General features: G+C 52.6%; 8 protein-coding genes across 8 annotated transcripts; 4 read left to right on the top strand and 4 right to left on the bottom strand.

Moving 5' to 3' along the window:
* Nucleotides 1-48: 48 nt before the first annotated feature.
* BDV14DRAFT_123894 (eukaryotic translation initiation factor 3 subunit J) lies at nt 49-1,688 on the bottom strand. The gene is made up of 3 exons (XM_073765954.1): nt 1,395-1,688; nt 1,251-1,327; nt 49-1,184 (listed from the first exon to the last, which is right to left on the bottom strand). The coding sequence occupies exons 1-3, from the start codon at nt 1,411-1,413 to the stop codon at nt 480-482; spliced, it is 801 nt and encodes a 266-aa protein (XP_073624381.1). The 5' UTR covers nt 1,414-1,688; the 3' UTR covers nt 49-479.
* A 204-nt stretch (nt 1,689-1,892) lies between these two features.
* Nucleotides 1,893-3,389, bottom strand: aspf22 (enolase acuN; the record flags this gene model as incomplete). The annotated part of the gene is made up of 4 exons (XM_073774355.1): nt 1,893-2,688; nt 2,744-3,083; nt 3,147-3,203; nt 3,266-3,389. 4 exons carry the CDS (start codon nt 3,387-3,389, stop codon nt 1,893-1,895), a joined length of 1,317 nt encoding a protein of 438 aa, XP_073624382.1.
* A 1,061-nt stretch (nt 3,390-4,450) lies between these two features.
* On the top strand, nt 4,451-6,030 carry rpt4 (proteasome regulatory particle base subunit RPT4). The gene is made up of 4 exons (XM_073769908.1): nt 4,451-4,836; nt 4,904-5,290; nt 5,339-5,795; nt 5,851-6,030. The coding sequence occupies exons 1-4, from the start codon at nt 4,620-4,622 to the stop codon at nt 5,969-5,971; spliced, it is 1,182 nt and encodes a 393-aa protein (XP_073624383.1). The 5' UTR covers nt 4,451-4,619; the 3' UTR covers nt 5,972-6,030.
* Nucleotides 6,031-6,044: 14 nt separating this feature from the next.
* On the top strand, nt 6,045-8,963 carry BDV14DRAFT_180387 (glycoside hydrolase family 47 protein). The gene is made up of 3 exons (XM_073769909.1): nt 6,045-7,076; nt 7,133-7,777; nt 7,827-8,963. The coding sequence occupies exons 1-3, from the start codon at nt 6,575-6,577 to the stop codon at nt 8,891-8,893; spliced, it is 2,214 nt and encodes a 737-aa protein (XP_073624384.1). The 5' UTR covers nt 6,045-6,574; the 3' UTR covers nt 8,894-8,963.
* A 3-nt stretch (nt 8,964-8,966) lies between these two features.
* Nucleotides 8,967-10,774, bottom strand: BDV14DRAFT_180389 (M20 family metallopeptidase). Its single transcript, XM_073769910.1, has one exon. The coding sequence runs from the start codon at nt 10,462-10,464 to the stop codon at nt 9,181-9,183; it is 1,284 nt and encodes a 427-aa protein (XP_073624385.1). The 5' UTR covers nt 10,465-10,774; the 3' UTR covers nt 8,967-9,180.
* On the top strand, nt 10,775-12,025 carry BDV14DRAFT_180391 (uncharacterized protein). Its single transcript, XM_073769911.1, has one exon. It carries the CDS (start codon nt 11,074-11,076, stop codon nt 11,389-11,391), a length of 318 nt encoding a protein of 105 aa, XP_073624386.1. The 5' UTR covers nt 10,775-11,073; the 3' UTR covers nt 11,392-12,025.
* A 379-nt stretch (nt 12,026-12,404) lies between these two features.
* On the top strand, nt 12,405-14,529 carry BDV14DRAFT_124030 (uncharacterized protein). The gene is made up of 2 exons (XM_073765956.1): nt 12,405-13,155; nt 13,253-14,529. Exons 1-2 carry the CDS (start codon nt 12,852-12,854, stop codon nt 14,413-14,415), a joined length of 1,467 nt encoding a protein of 488 aa, XP_073624387.1. The 5' UTR covers nt 12,405-12,851; the 3' UTR covers nt 14,416-14,529.
* Nucleotides 14,530-14,895: 366 nt separating this feature from the next.
* BDV14DRAFT_124067 (uncharacterized protein) lies at nt 14,896-15,239 on the bottom strand. The gene has a single exon (XM_073765957.1). The coding sequence runs from the start codon at nt 15,157-15,159 to the stop codon at nt 14,944-14,946; it is 216 nt and encodes a 71-aa protein (XP_073624388.1). The 5' UTR covers nt 15,160-15,239; the 3' UTR covers nt 14,896-14,943.
* Between the last annotated feature and the right edge of the window lie 168 nt (nt 15,240-15,407).

Consider the following 15,407-nt stretch of genomic DNA (forward strand, 5'->3'; position numbering starts at 1 on the left):
ATCCAAGTAGTTGATTCTATCATCTTCGTGTTCAAGTCTTTCGGCATCATAATATTTCTGAGCCGGGTTATAAAGATTTTCGCAAACTAAGCGGCCCTGCTTTCTAGCATCGCATATATAGATGTCTCATTGTATCCTTGTGATTTCCGCTTAAACACATAACATGGTCACTAAGTGATATACAAGTGGAGACAGAAATGATGAAGGAGCGAGCCCGAATACAGAAGACTCTATAGCATTGCAGTTCCCATATACGCTGCGTCTTGTGCTGACATGATAAAGAACCGGGTATGTGCAAGTGGACTTTGTACAAGAAAGAGATGGACGATGAGCAAAAAAAAAATTGTCGATCTATGAAACCTAGACTTCAAGTTTTGACTGGCGCGGGTAAGACTGAGCAGATGGGCAGAAATATGCAGAGCAATGACATAAAGGATGGAAGCAAGGGGTGTTTGAAAGAGAAGAAAAGTAAAAAACAATCACATGAAATCGTCATCATCCATCCCATCATCATCATAAGACGTCGTCTCAATCTTGTTATCCCTCTGCGCGACAAGCGAGACCTTTGTCTTTGCGGCCTTGGTCTTCTTCCCGCCCTTATCGGCGGCTTTCTCCTCCCTCATCTTCTCGTTGCTCAATGTCGTCAGCGCAGAGGCAACCTTCTTGATATCACCACTGTTCATCTCCTTCGCAAGCGCCTTCGTGAATTCAGGCAGCCAAAGCGCATACTGCGGCTTTTTAGCCTGCAGACTAAGCAGCGGCGCAATGGTGCTAGTGACCTTCGCGAACTGGTCCTTCGTCGTGGGTTTGAAGAGCGGCATAGCAGAGAGATCAATAGCCATCGTGGGGTCACCAGAGGCATCGTTAACAACGACACTCTTGTTCTTGCCACGGTTGCGGTTCAGGTCAACGTCGCCGAACAAGTCCTCCGCGTGCTTGAGGTCAGAGTCCTTCTCTGTGCGGCGCAGGCGCGCGCGCTTATCGGCCTCATCCTCCGATTCGTCGTCGTCGGAGTCCTCCTCGGCTTCCCGGCGGCGGGTCTCCTTGTGCTCTGCTATCCGCTGGGCCTTGCTCTTCTTATTTGCGGCGGCTTCGGCGTCGGCTTTGGCTTTTGCTTCGGCGGCCTTGGCGGCTTTCTCGCGCTCGACTTCGCTGTCTTCGGCGGCGTCCCAGGAGTCGAGCACCTACATATGAAAAAAGTATGTTTAGAGGGTTTGAGTGTAGATAGGGAAGGGAAGGGTAGAGCGTACATCATCTTCTTCCTCGTCGTCGAATCTGCGGCGGGCAGCAACGGGGGGAGGGGAGACGCTGTCCTCCTCTTCTTCGTCTGTTATAGAGATTCAATATTAGCACTCCGCGGGGCAAACGTGAGAATGTGAATATTTTTGACTTACCCCACTTGGATGGCGGCATGATGGCGGTGATTGATGTGGAAGGCTAGAGAATTTGAATAAGTCGTTGGCTAGTGACGAGTCGATTCCGAGGGGAGATACGTCTTGGATGAAGTGACAATCGTTAGGGAAGAGAGTGGGCAAAAGTCCTTTCTTTTGCCCGCATCCCTGGTCGATGATTCCGGTGGGGCAGGTGATGAGTCACGTGTTCAGTGCCCAAGGGCTTGTCTCAGGCCATTGAACAAAAGACAAGACCGACTCCGACTACGGATACAGAGACCGACTTTGAATTGTCTAAGTGGAAGGATATATACAGCTGCTCTACTGAGTTGATTTCGGAACTTTTCATTAGGCCTTTATATCATTTAATCGGCTAGTAGATTCGTCATCATAAACGTCTCTCCCTGGTCACCTTTCTTCAGACAACGCAGTGTACGGCTGTTGACCAAGTCTCAGTTTACCAGTTCGAGCTTTGAAAGGTTGGTGGTTTCGTATCTGCATTTACAGGTTGACAGACTTGCGGAAGTTGCTGCCAGCGTAGATGGCGTTAGAGCCGAGCTCCTCCTCGATACGGAGGATCTGGTTGAGCTTGGCCAGACGCTCGGACCGAGCGGGAGCACCAGTCTTGATCTGTCCGGAGCGGAGACCGACGGAGATGTCGGCAATGGTGACGTCCTCAGTCTCACCGGAGCGGTGGGAGACCATGACACCCCAGCCGTCAGCGTAGGAGTCCTTGGCAGCCTGGATGGACTCAGTGAGGGTACCGATCTGGTTGACCTTCAGGAGGAGGGCATTGCAAGACTTGAGCTCGATGGCCTTCTTGATGCGGAGAGGGTTGGTGACAGTCAAGTCATCACCGACAATCTGGAAGTCAGAGGTCTTGTAGAAGTAGCTCCAGGCCTCCCAGTCGTCCTCAGCGAAGGGGTCCTCGATAGAGACAATGGGGTACTTGGCAGCAAGGGACTTGTAGAGGTCGGCAAGCTGCTCGTAGGTGAGCCACTTGGAGGGGTCGCTGTCGGGGTTCTTGAAGTCGAGGTCGTACTTCTTCTCCTCGGTCTTGTAGAACTCGCTGGAGGCAACGTCCATGGCAATGTTGATCTTGCCGGTGTAGCCGGCCTGCTCAATGGCCTCGGTGATGAGGTCAAGAGCCTCCTCAGCAGTCTGAATATCGGGAGCGACACCACCCTCGTCACCAACATTACCAGCAGACTGGCCGTACTTCTTCTTGGCAAGAGCCTTGAGCTTGTGGTAGACCTCAGCACCCTGGCGGAGACCCTCGGAGAAAGAGGGAGCAGAGCTAGTTGAAATTAGCCTTTGGATTCCTGGTTTGACGACTACATCGCAAGACTCACTCGGGGACAATCATGAACTCCTGGAAAGCGAGACGGCCACCGGCGTGGGAACCACCGTTCAGGACGTTCTGGAAGGGGACGGGGAGAACGTAGGGCTTCTTGGTACCAGCCAAGTCGGAGATGTGAGCGTAGAGAGGGACACCCTTCTCAGCAGCACCAGCCTTGGCAACAGCAAGACTGACACCGAGAATGGCGTTGGCACCAAGGTTCTTCTTGTTGGCGGTTCCGTCGAGCTTGTTGAGGAACTCGTCGATCTTGGACTGGTCCTTCACGTCAATGCCCTCCTTGATGAGAGCGGGGGCAATGGTCTCGTTGACGTTCTTGACGGCAGTGAGGACACCTATTGAGGAGTATGGTTAGAGATCTGTTTGACTGCGTCAATTATTGAGACTGCGTAACATACCCTTGCCGAGCCACTTGGACTTGTCGCCATCACGGAGCTCGTGAGCCTCGTGCTGACCTGCGATTCAAGTCAGCAACGCTTGCTTTATGTAAAACCAGTGAGTATTTGAGAAGACGCACCGGTGGAAGCTCCGGAAGGAACAATGGCACGGTGAAGGCCGGTCTCGGTGACAACGTCGACCTCGACGGTGGGGTTACCACGGGAGTCGTAGACGGAGCGGGCGTGGATCTTAGTGATGGCCATTTTGATAATCTGGAGGTATAAGTCAGAAGAGAGAAAAGGGAGAAAATTCGCAAGAGGAAACGTCAACAAATATAGCAGAGGGCGGAGTTGTTGAGTGCGGTTTAGCAGGCGGGGGGTGGCTGTTCACCGATGGCCCAAAAAGATTGATGGCCAACAGGTGAGCGATGGAGTCATCCGGTCAATCACTGATGGATCGAGACCACATAGACTCAATGCTTGGAACCAAGACATTGCGGAGTGTGCATACCGATGTATCAACAGTGCTAGAACAGAACAGCGGTGATGGTATGACTTGGGTATATTGCTTGACAAGGAGGGGTCAAGCTTGTGGTGGGATGGTGGGGTTGATTGTATGTAGACAGCTAGAAAGGTGGATGAAGAGAGATGGGACTTACCAGACGTGGAGTGGCAAAAGGACTAAAACAACAACAGCAGTCTGAGCTACAGAGAGGTTGACAATTGAAATGGAAACAGCTGGTTCTTGTACTCAGCGCACTGCCTGTCCCTCCGAGTCTTCCCAAGGTGATGGTGGGGCTGTCTCTGCTTGCTTGTTGGCTCAGGAGCCCTCGTTGACACTCTCATGCGAGATCTCCCGTACACCCTCGGGGTAAGGCGGGTGCAAGGAGGCTTGTGAGAGAGGTCTAAATGATTTACATTGATCAATCTACTTTGTTGGCGACAGTTTCCGGGGTCATCGTGGTCAAATCATTCCCAACCTACGTCTCCGAAGTATGAGGGATGCCGCAGTATTTGAGTATGGGGGCTGAGCCTACTATTTAGGCATCTACCGTTGAGCTGTCCATAGTCAAGGGACTGAATTCCACGTTTGGAAGCATCTCTGTTGTCTCACGGTCCTCATTTCTCTAGTTGTTTCGTGCCAAAAGCCATGGCAATAACTCGGCAATTTCATTGCGTAACTGAGGCACGAAAACGAGTTTGCCGGAAGTACATGTAGACACCTGAATGCCTGAGAGCGAGAAATCCGGATAATAGATACTGCGGCGGATGACTCCTGGAAGCCTGGAATATTAGGCATAAACACGGAGTCATGTGATCTGTATCTGGCTGTGAGCTCAGGCGAGCTCCAAGCTAAGTCCAGATACCTTTCAATCAGCACCTTCGTCATCACACCCATTACTCACGCAACATCAAGCATTTCCCTCCATCGGACACCTCGGGTTTACTGGGACACAACTGACAATCAACTACTTCTCTTGACCCCGATTCACCATGAACGGTGCCTCTGATCCCGAGAGGGAGCAGGCGTTGGAGGATTATAAGCGGAGTCTACTGGATCTCCGGGAATGGGAGGCCAAGCTCAAGACACTTCGCTTGGGCATCAAGGACTTGCAGAGAGAGTTTGATATATCAGAAGAAAACATCAAGGCTCTGCAGAGTGTCGGTCAGATCATCGGAGAGGTGTTGAAGCAACTCGATGAAGAGCGATGTACGTTCTCCGCATCATGTTTTCCATCTTGCCATCTTCATCGCGATTATGCTGACCTGATAAACAGTCATTGTCAAGGCTTCCTCCGGACCCCGATATGTCGTCGGTTGCCGCTCAAAAGTCGACCGCGCGAAGCTGAAGCAAGGCACCCGTGTTGCCCTCGATATGACGACTCTTACGATAATGAGGATGCTGCCGAGAGAAGTTGATCCGCTAGTGTACAATATGTCTCTGGAAGACCCTGGGCAGGTCAACTTTGCTGGTATCGGTGGGTTGAACGAGCAGATCCGTGAGCTGCGTGAAGTGATTGAGCTGCCGCTGAAGAACCCCGAGCTCTTCCAGCGTGTAGGTATCAAGCCGCCCAAGGGTGTATTACTCTACGGGCCTCCGGGAACCGGAAAGACGCTTTTGGCGCGTGCTGTGGCAAGCTCCATGGAGACCAACTTCTTGAAGGGTACGCTTCCCGACGACTCGAATTTGAGGTCGCGCTAACATGATTTAGTCGTCTCGTCTGCTATTGTCGATAAGTACATTGGTGAATCCGCACGGCTGATCAGAGAGATGTTCGGATACGCCAAAGAACACGAGCCTTGCATTATCTTCATGGACGAAATCGATGCGATCGGTGGCCGACGATTCTCCGAAGGTACCTCGGCAGATCGTGAAATCCAACGAACATTGATGGAGCTTCTCAACCAGCTGGACGGTTTCGACTACCTTGGAAAGACAAAAATTATTATGGCTACGAATCGACCTGACACACTGGACCCCGCCCTTCTCCGTGCCGGTCGTCTTGACCGAAAGATCGAGATTCCTCTCCCCAATGAGGTCGGTCGTCTTGAGATCCTGAAGATCCACACCAGCAATGTGCAGATTGAGGGCGACATTGATTTCGAAAGCGTTGTGAAGATGAGCGATGGGTTGAACGGTGCTGATCTCCGGAACGTGGTCACAGAAGCGTGAGTTAACTATAAATCTTCTTGCTCTGAAACATATGAACTAACATTGAGACAGTGGTCTATTCGCAATCAAGGACTACCGAGATGCGATTAACCAGGACGACTTCAACAGGGCTGTCCGCAAGGTTGCCGAGTCGAAGAAGTTGGAAGGCAAGCTCGAATACCAGAAGCTGTAGACTAGTTAAGGAATAGCGCTGTCATCTACAAATCAATCGCATTAGCCAAGTCTTCACAACGATAATCCTAGTAAGACTTCGTGTCTCTCGTGTAGAATTCCAGGGCATCCTGGAGCAGATCTCCGTACCGTTCCAGCCACGCGACTGCTCGCCGACGTGATCTTCGGCCAATTGGGGCCAGTCCGGGGACGGCTTCACAACAAGTGGCCACTTGAGTCCTTTATTTATACCTCCCTCAATCCAAAACACTCATTCAGGACACATATTGTTATTACTACTGCTGGTAGTCTCTCCTTTGCGACGAGCGTGGGAGATTGCCATTACACAAGCCGTCTGTGGCTGGCTCAGCGCAGATTTGTATGGTTGGTGCTTCTTTTCTTTATTCCTCGGTCCTCCCCCACGAGCTGGTCCCCCTGCAGCCCCGGAACACCCTGATTGCTAACGGTGCTTGGTATTTCTTGCAGAAAAAAATATACGGTCTCTTATTGAAAATCGGTCGACCGAAAAACAATAACCGTACGCTCCTTACCTATGCCGCACCCTTGGCCCACCCCTCGACAATAACCTCTCTTTGAACTCGAGCGGACGGAAGACGACCAGACTATGTCTTTCCCCAACCCTCACGGCACTCCCGCATACCCTGCGTCGCGCTCGCCCTCGGAAAAATACTGGCAGGCCAGCCGCAACAGCCCCGGGGCTAACGGACTGGGAGGGTACGGCTTCTCCCAACCGGCCGGAGTTACGAACAACCTGAACAACTTCTTCTCCGGCGACCGCTCGCTCCCCATGTACAAGGACAAGCCATACTTTGCGCCGCGGCGCACGGGTCCGAGACTCAGGCGGCGAAGGGTCTTTCAGGGTGTCATACTGGTGTTTGCCCTGGTTAGCCTGTACTATTTTGTTTCGGGGTCCAGTAACCCAAATCGCGTTCCATGGACGCCTGACACAGCGAAGGGCGAGGCCCTATGGCGGTGGATTGAGAACGTGGAAGCGGAGCAGCCTTATGATGGGATTCGGCTGAAGAATGTCGACTGGGAGGCTCGTCGGGAGAAGGTCCGAGATGCTTTCATTGTCAGTTGGGATGGGTACGAGCAGTACGCTTGGGGTATGTTCCCGTAATGTCTACCTAGGGATGGCCTCTTACTGACACTATGCTTGCAGGCTTTGATGAATTTCACCCGGTTGCGAAGAAGGGCAAGAACATGGTCGAGGGTGGCATGGGCTGGCAAATTGTGGATGCGCTGGACACGATGATGATCATGAACCTCACGTCGCGAGTACAACATGCGCGGACATGGATCCATAATTCGCTAACGTACGACGCCGATCATGACGTGAACACATTTGAAACGACGATTCGCATGTTGGGCGGTCTTCTTTCCGCTCATTATCTCTCTACAACATACCCTGACCTTGCCTCTATCACCGACGACGACATCGGCTCCGCAGGGGAGGACTTATATATCGAAAAGGCCACCGATCTGGCGGAGAGATTGCTCGGTGCTTTTGACTCTGCTACCGGTATTCCCTATGCCAGTGTGAACCTCAACACGTCTATAGGTATTCCATCACACTCTGACCGCGGCGCCTCTTCCACGGCCGAGGCAACTACAGTGCAGTTGGAGTTCAAGTACCTGGCTAAGCTGACAGGCGAGGCCGAGTACTGGCACATTGTCGAGAAGGTGATGCAGTTAGTTGATCAAAACCAGGCTCCAGACGGTCTTCTCCCTATTTTCATTTACGCAGATACGGGCAACTTCAGGGGAGCCAACATCCGCCTTGGTAGCAGAGGCGACTCTTATTATGGTACGTTCAAGCATTATGCTCTTGAGTGACTCTGTGCTGACCAAAGTAGAATACCTTATCAAGCAGTACCTCCAGACATCAGAGGAAATCTACAGAGATATGTGGGACGAGGCCCTCCTCGGAATCCGCAAGCACCTCATCACATACACGAAGAACGCCAAACTGACTGTCCTGGGCGAACGACAAGCCGGTCTCGATGGCCCCCTCACACCCAAAATGGACCACCTCGCCTGCTTCCTCCCAGGTTCCATCGCCCTCGGCGCAACAGGCGGCCTCCCACTCACCGAAGCCAAAAAGTCCACCGACTGGACCCGTCGCAAGGATGAAGAAATCCTCCTCGCAAAGGAACTCATGAAAACCTGCTGGGCAACCTACCTATCGACACGCACCGGCCTCGCCCCCGAAATCACCTACTTCGAAATCGACACACCCCACGTCACAGAAGTAGATCGCTACCCCGACTCAACACTCGCAAAGGGAACAGCAGGCGCCAACAACAAACCAGCCGACAAGGATCTTCCCTCCGACTCGCAACCCCTCTACCCACTCAAGGAATCCAAATCCGACCCGGACTCCTGGCGCAGCGACATCACCATCCGCACTCAGGATAGACATAATCTGCAGCGCCCCGAAACCGTCGAGTCCCTCCTCTACCTCTACCGCATCACAGGCGACGAAACATACCGCCACTGGGGCTGGGAGATGTTCAAGTCCTTCATCAAGCATACGGCTATCCTCGAGAAGTCCTCGCATTACGAGACCGAGGCCGGCGATGCAACGACCTACCGCATCGTGAGCTTCACGTCGCTGAGCAACGTTAATACCATCCCGGCCCCGCACAGGGATAACATGGAGAGTTTCTGGATGGGCGAGACGCTCAAGTACTTCTATTTGCTATTCTCTGATAAGGACTTTATTAGTCTTGAGGATAATGTGTTTAATACGGAGGCGCATCCCATGCCGAGGTTTAAGACGGGTGGTGAGCTGGTTACGGGGTGGGCTAGGGCCCCGAGGGTTCCTGTTACTGCTGGTGGTCGAGGTGCTCAGGCTGGTGCTGGTGTTGGTGCTGCTGGTCAAGCTGCCGGTGATCAGGGCCAGGGCCAGGGCTCTGGTTGAAATGTATCTATATATTTTAGCTTCTCTGTCCGTTTATTGTTTTTATGTGTGTAAGGAATGCATTTTGGAGTTGGATTAGATTCGTTGCTTGTCTATTGTCTTCTCTAATCTAGGTCGGTCTCTATGGAGTAAAGATGTAACTATAACTATGGTTACCCGTAACAATAGCACGCATACTAAATCATGATCATGGACACCGATCCTGTCCGCGAAACATGATAATCAAAACTATATACAGAGTGGATGCTCTACTATATCTTACTGCGAAGGGCCCAAGCAAACGGAGCTTACTCTCTCTCCAAAGCAGCAGAGATCAACTTCTTGTATCCCCTCACGGCTTCCTCGAGCTGCGCAACGGTAATACCCTCGTGATCACCATGAGCAACAAAGATACTGCCAGGCCCATAAAGGTACCTCTTCACATCAGCGCCCTCGTAGATCTTGAGATTCGGCACATCGGTCCCGTAGTTCACTGTAATGATGTCGAACCCATCGACGTCCGTGTCGAGATCCTGAGGGGCGTAACCGCCTACGCCGCCGTTGGGGCCCTGCGAGAACTCAACCTCGACGTTCGGGTTGTTGTCTGTTGCGTTGGCGACGGCCTTCAGAATGATCTCCATTGCGTCTTCGGGGGTTCCAGCCGCCAGACGGACGGCTACGTCTGCGTCTGCTGCAGCGGGGACGACATTCGCAGCCACACCGGCTTCGACATGGCCAATGTTCACAGTTGTGCGTCCGTACTTGTCGCTTGCGGGGAGACCGCCCTTTTCAACGGGTGTATCGCCTAGCTTGTCGATGACCGAGAGCGCAGGGAGGATGGTGCTGAGCGCGCTTTCACCAAGCCAGGGGTATCCCGAGTGCGAGGACTTGCCTGTCACATGCACGTGGAAGCCAAGCATACCCTTGTGACCCGCGACGAGGGAAAGCTCGGTTGGCTCGCCGAAGATTACTGTTTCAAAGCCCGGGCCGATAAGATCGGAGGGTGAACCCGGGGGTGGGTTGAGTGTTTCATTTGCGGAGAAGGCGCGCATGCCTGCACCGCCGACTTCCTCGTCGACGACGAAGAGGAGGGCGAGTGGTGCGGAGGGGTCCGACTCAAGGGTTTCAATGGCTGCGAAGACTTGTGCTGCGACGCTGCCTTTTGCGTCGTCGCTGCCGCGGCCGGTTACAATTATGTCGCCGTTCCCAGAGTCATCCTTGTGTACGGAGTATGGAATGAAGGGGGGAACGGTGTCGATGTGGCTCGTCAGCAGGATGAACGGGTTAGGCGCCGACGAGGAGGCCGGGTATGCAAAGACATTGAACCGCGAGGTGCGCCCTGGAACGGGCTGCTTAACGACGTTGAAGTTGTGCGATTCGAGGAACGAAGCTAAGAAGTCGCCGACAGCGGATTCGTTCCCGGAGACAGAGGGAATCGAAACGAGGTCGCGGTGGAGGGAGAGGAAGGGCGATGAGTCGATGACTGATTCGGGGGATGAGTTGGAGGTCGCAGAGAGCGGGGACTGTTGCTCAGCGATTGAGGGAGCGGTGAAGCTGGTGAGAGCCAGCGCAGCAATAGAAGAGAGCTTCATTGTTGCAGCTTTTGCGGGTTTCGCATCCCCTTGAATCAATTGGAAGGCGGGTGCTGTGTTGCTGAGGTGAAGTTGGAGTTGTACAGCGGATGTCGTGATGCGGGGACGATCCACAGGGTTCTCCAAATGAGTACAGAGTACGGTCAACGCGGTGGTGGCAGTCTACGCTGCGCTGTTATGTCATGGTGTTCAATTGCTAGACTGAGTAAGAGACTAGTCTTCTAGAGAGTTTCAAATGAGTATACAAACCACAATGAGTAAACACGTCCTCTTGTGGGCACTGTGAACTGTTCGTGTTCAAGGCCGACTGACCGCCAGATAAGGCCAGCAGAACAGTATCACCGCTTGCGGGAGCTACGGCCACCCATAACCACCAGAGACGCCGCGGGAAACGTTTCGGTTTGTCTCAACTCTCAAACGGTTTCCTCCCCGAAGCTCCATCGTCGTCATTGTCGTCATGCTGCGTCTAAAATCCTTCTCCAGCGCTAGGATCATCGGTTACTTGCTCCAAGCGAACTGGCATTTTTAGTTTTTAACGCACAGCTATCCCCGGGTTACTCAGCGGTCGGGCCAGTAGAGCGACAAGCCTCAGTCTCACAGCCGTCCGCCATGGTCAACCTCTATATTATTAGCCAGAAATGCAAGACACGCAGATGGAGGCGCCGGTCGCGGACTCGCGGTTGGTTTCGACTCAGGTCGTGGAGGGTGAGAAGTCTGAAAGAGCCACTCCCGTCGCCTCCAAAACAAGACTCCAGTGCGAGTTCGGCTTGGCTTCTGTCATCCACGGGACAAGGATTCTGGAAGGCGCATCCGTCTCGCCGTTGCTGTGGCTGTCAGGGCCTCGCCTTGAGAGTTCTGTCGAAACCTTGGTTCAGCCAGAAGCATGAGGCGAACCATAGTGCCGCTTTTGCAGCCATGTGGGTTTGACGTCGGTTCCAGAAAATGAATTAGCCGGCCAGGCAATTGGTTCTTAATAATTCGTCTGGCGATGAGCGAATCTCATGGCAACCGGCTGGAAGCAGGTTAATTGACCTACCAAATCGAGAAACTGAACAGTCCCTGGCGCCGGGAACAAACCATGGGTTCCCAGACTTTGAAAAGTTCGAACCCCAAGCCGCACCAGGGCTTTGGCTGCGCCCCCGGAGACGCAGGCGTTTGGGATCACACTGACGCTGGCCGCTGGCAGGTCAATTGAAGACTCGACCAGTCCCTTCAGACGTATTCCTCTGCATTTTTGCTGCAGCGACAGTCATGGCTGGCGGCGGTGATTTGATAGCTCATGGTATTTTTGGTCCTTGCGCTCTTTGTCGCGATGGGTCGCACGACGCCGACGAGAAACCCGACGAGTTGGACCAGTCGAGTCGGTCGGAGTCTAGACGGCGTTAGTGTCCGATTTGTGGGAAGAAGGTGGGTTTTGGCAGTCGGTTCGATGTGTGTTAGATTTGTGATGTGCAGGCCGGCGCTGCGGCGGCGTCATTGTTGCGACCGTTGACAGCTGCGACGTTGAAGTATGAGGTCTGAGACATGTACTGAAGAATAGTCTATATTTAAAGTAGAAAGTCAATCGCAAAGCTATCACGGGTTAAGCTCACTGTGAGACGGCTGGGTAACCAACCCTCAACACTGAACAGTCGTAGCAGTCGTGGCAAGCAACGGAACCCTGGGACGGCGGCGACTGGACGGTGGATTCTGCCCTCACGGCCCTGTCCTGATCCTCCTCTTACTCACGCTCTCTCTTTCTTTTTTTCAAGCAAAGAGATTTCTGCGTGTGTATCACACCTTCTCTCACCTCCAGCACACTCTTCAGGAACTCCATCCTGGGTCGCAATTCAAAATCACCCTGAGGAATCCGATCCTGCTCGCTGCTGCGCTGTCAGGCTGCCAGCCAGTTGTCACAGCCAACGCTCCACGTTTTGCGGCCTCTGCTGCCCTACTGTGTTTCGTCCTCTCTGATTGCTTCTACTTTCTTTCCCAGGCAATAATATTCTTTTATTGTCACCGTTCCCTTCTTGCGCCTGCCGCTTGGTGCCCGCAGCTTTCGCAGTTTCTTCTTCCAACCTGTTCGTTGCCTTTTAGACCGCCACGTCTTGCCTCGTCGCGTGTTGAGTGTTAAGAGTCACAATCTACCCAACGCTCTACCTACCTGTCTCTACTATACCTTGATACCTTTTCCCTTCGCCTCCTCCCCTTGCAGACACTTCTCGCACAGACTCTGCTTCTCTGTACTCACATCCTCGTACTCGATACGTCTCGCGACATGCCTCTACTTCCTTGAATCAGAGCTTCTTGTCTGTCTGCACCTGCCGCACGTGAGCAGTCTCTACACCTACTACCACCTACCTAAACTACACCATCTCGAGTCACAACTATACATCACACACCTTGCAATGCTGAAGCTCTCACAACTTCTCGAGGCCAAACGGCGCGAGAGCATCGACACAATGGCCGATGTCTCACCGGCCTCTCGCCAGCCTCCCCAGTCGCCATTGACCGCGTCCACTCCAGTCTCACCCGCGGTCTCTTTGTTTTCGGCCAAAGGCCACACGCGTTTCTCCAGCTCCGCGTCGTCGTTGGTTTCATCCCCTGGCCATGGAAACTCTATGGATATCGCGTCGCGAAACCCCTTGACAGGTGTTAAAGAAGAGGAAACCTGCGGGCTTCCCGCGCGGGATCTCGAGGAGGAATACTTCCGTATGCTGCCCTTGCTCCCAGCCTCGTTTGCTTTTTTTTTTTTCCTGTCGCAATTTTTTCTAAACAATAAAATTTCCGACTGACAATTATCATGCAGAACACTTCGATCAAGGGCTGTCCATCTCCACAGTAAGCACTTGCGACGGCTACGACTTGGCCGACGCTGGCATGGATACGGCTCACTCTCCCAAGAAGAGGCGTTCCGACAATGCGTCTGCAAACGGCCTTTCCCGCATTGGCTCCCGGATATCCACCATCTCAAATCGTTGGAAGTCCAAACGGGGATCCGACGGCCTCGACGGAGAATCCTTCTCGCCACAAATGCGGTCTCGAGCCAATTCTTCAGCTTCTTTCGCTGTCAGCCCAACCACCACAACAGCCCCGATGAGCTGGGTCGAGTCTGCTCAGATCCCTCCTTCGCCTGCGAGGACAATTTTCGAAGAACGCCTCAGCCAATCAAGTGTTGCTCCTATCGACATCGCTAAAGTAAACCAAGAGACCACAGACGAGTCCGCTCCTCAAGCCACCACCCCTTTACTCCCACCATTCATGGGCGACGACGAATATCCCGTATCCAAAATCAGCTCACCCTTACAATCACCATCTGTTGCCGACGTCTCGAATCCTAGTCCAGATGCAAATGCACTTCGGGACCGCTTAGCCACTCTTCCATCTCCGCCGTTGTCCACCAAACCCTCGATCGCTTCTTTCAACCGTCCGAGAGCAAGCACCGTCCGAACTGTATCAGGAGATATACCTCCCTTGACGCTATCAGATCCAAAGGACGAGTGGGCCATTCAACTTGGTCACGCCAACTTCACTATTCAGCCTGAGCCCTACGTTCCGGAAGTCTACGATGTCGAGTCATTCCGGCAATTGCGAAGTCAGTGGGACTTGGCACAGTGCAACTTTACCAAGCATTTGGTTCGGACCGGCGAACATTACGGTGTTACCTCGAAGATTTACCATTTGACCCAAGAAAAATGGGAGTCGATCAACCGTGAATGGAAGCGACACTACAACGCAATGCTCTTCCAGGTCGAGGCACAAAATGGACCGATATTGAGCACCATCGAATCCCACCGTGATCCGTGCGAACAAGTCAAGATTCCAACTCTGCACGACAAAAAGTTCCCCGAGCTGGGCGATGGCGAGATTGTCGGACCCATGAAGATTGCGCCGGCAACCGGGCGATGTCGGGATCGGTCACTGAAGCGAAACTTTTTCAGGTTCTTTCAAGATCTGGTATCTCGAGTTTAGAACCGTCGCCAATTTCGAAACCGCCACGGCCCCGCTTTTTCCATCGAAAAAGCAAACAAGTTGAGAGGCTTGGATGTACAACATCTTATGTTCATGGTGTCCGCGCCTCTCAGAACGCTGATTCAACATGCTATTCAGCGAGCGTGTGATGACTAATGTCCAACTGTTTCCTTTTCTATTCATGCTTGTGCCATTTATACAGCCACCTTATGTTTCATTCTTTACGTTATGATCTGCGATCCAATAATGACTGATGACCACCATGTGCCGGCGACTACTGTCTCGCCGCGCGCAGTCCATTCCTTAACGAACTTGATACCACTTTCCTTTGTGTCTCTATTATTGCATGATTACCCGCTGGACGATCTCTCTACATCCGAATCGATGTACGTTGTGCCAGTTCCGTTCCTTACATTTGTACACCTTGCATGAACCACAGCCTTCTGTTCAAAAGGGGCTCAGAAGAGTGGCTGGAAGATGAAAGATAGCGGCTTGCAAGGGCTTAGCTTTTTATCCCTGTTATGATACTCAGGAAGGCCTGGCCGGAAGCAAGAGAAAAAAAGAGAGAAAACCTACCGAGTTTGTGGAAGCACTGTACCTCATAGGGCCGTTGGCTCCTCGCACAAAGCAAGCCGACCTTGTATATAATAGGAATAGTATTCTAATCCCTAATGGACATGAATAATTCAGATCAAACCTCGCTTCATAGCTTCTGAACACTGACCAAAGAGGTAATCTTCCCATCCCAACTAGACCCTTGCAGCAGATCTCAATGGCCAGAATCACAATCAAATAGTGTCCTTGCCTCCCCCCCCTTCAATTCCCAATCCAGCCTACATTCATGAATCGGACTCCCACTACTGCCGCATACCCGGCGCACAACCTAGTCCTACGCCCTCGGAGGTTTACAGGCCAGTAAGCAAGCAAGCAAGCCACCTAGAAAGAGGCCATAGCTTCTCCCTTCTTCCCCTCCCTTTCCTTCCTCTAGAATT

Source organism: Aspergillus stella-maris, assembly GCF_047715825.1.
Source record: "Aspergillus stella-maris strain CBS 113639 unplaced genomic scaffold BDV14scaffold_64, whole genome shotgun sequence".
In the NCBI taxonomy this organism is placed as follows: Eukaryota; Fungi; Ascomycota; class Eurotiomycetes; order Eurotiales; family Aspergillaceae; genus Aspergillus; species Aspergillus stella-maris.

Coding starts and splice junctions, on each gene's coding strand:
- BDV14DRAFT_180391 (XM_073769911.1), top strand. CDS start 11,074: ATGGTCAACCTCTATATTATTAGCCAGAAATGCAAGACACGCAGATGG.
- BDV14DRAFT_123894 (XM_073765954.1), bottom strand. Junction 1,185..1,250: donor ACGACGAGGAAGAAGATGAT/GTACGCTCTACC, acceptor TTTCATATGTAG/GTGCTCGACTCCTGGGACGC.
- BDV14DRAFT_124030 (XM_073765956.1), top strand. CDS start 12,852: ATGCTGAAGCTCTCACAACTTCTCGAGGCCAAACGGCGCGAGAGCATC. Junction 13,156..13,252: donor TCTCGAGGAGGAATACTTCC/GTATGCTGCCCT, acceptor ATTATCATGCAG/AACACTTCGATCAAGGGCTG.
- BDV14DRAFT_180389 (XM_073769910.1), bottom strand. CDS start 10,464: ATGAAGCTCTCTTCTATTGCTGCGCTGGCTCTCACCAGCTTCACCGCT.
- BDV14DRAFT_124067 (XM_073765957.1), bottom strand. CDS start 15,159: ATGGGAAGATTACCTCTTTGGTCAGTGTTCAGAAGCTATGAAGCGAGG.
- rpt4 (XM_073769908.1), top strand. CDS start 4,620: ATGAACGGTGCCTCTGATCCCGAGAGGGAGCAGGCGTTGGAGGATTAT. Junction 4,837..4,903: donor GCAACTCGATGAAGAGCGAT/GTACGTTCTCCG, acceptor CCTGATAAACAG/TCATTGTCAAGGCTTCCTCC. Junction 5,291..5,338: donor GGAGACCAACTTCTTGAAGG/GTACGCTTCCCG, acceptor AACATGATTTAG/TCGTCTCGTCTGCTATTGTC.
- BDV14DRAFT_180387 (XM_073769909.1), top strand. CDS start 6,575: ATGTCTTTCCCCAACCCTCACGGCACTCCCGCATACCCTGCGTCGCGC. Junction 7,077..7,132: donor GTACGAGCAGTACGCTTGGG/GTATGTTCCCGT, acceptor CTATGCTTGCAG/GCTTTGATGAATTTCACCCG. Junction 7,778..7,826: donor CAGAGGCGACTCTTATTATG/GTACGTTCAAGC, acceptor TGACCAAAGTAG/AATACCTTATCAAGCAGTAC.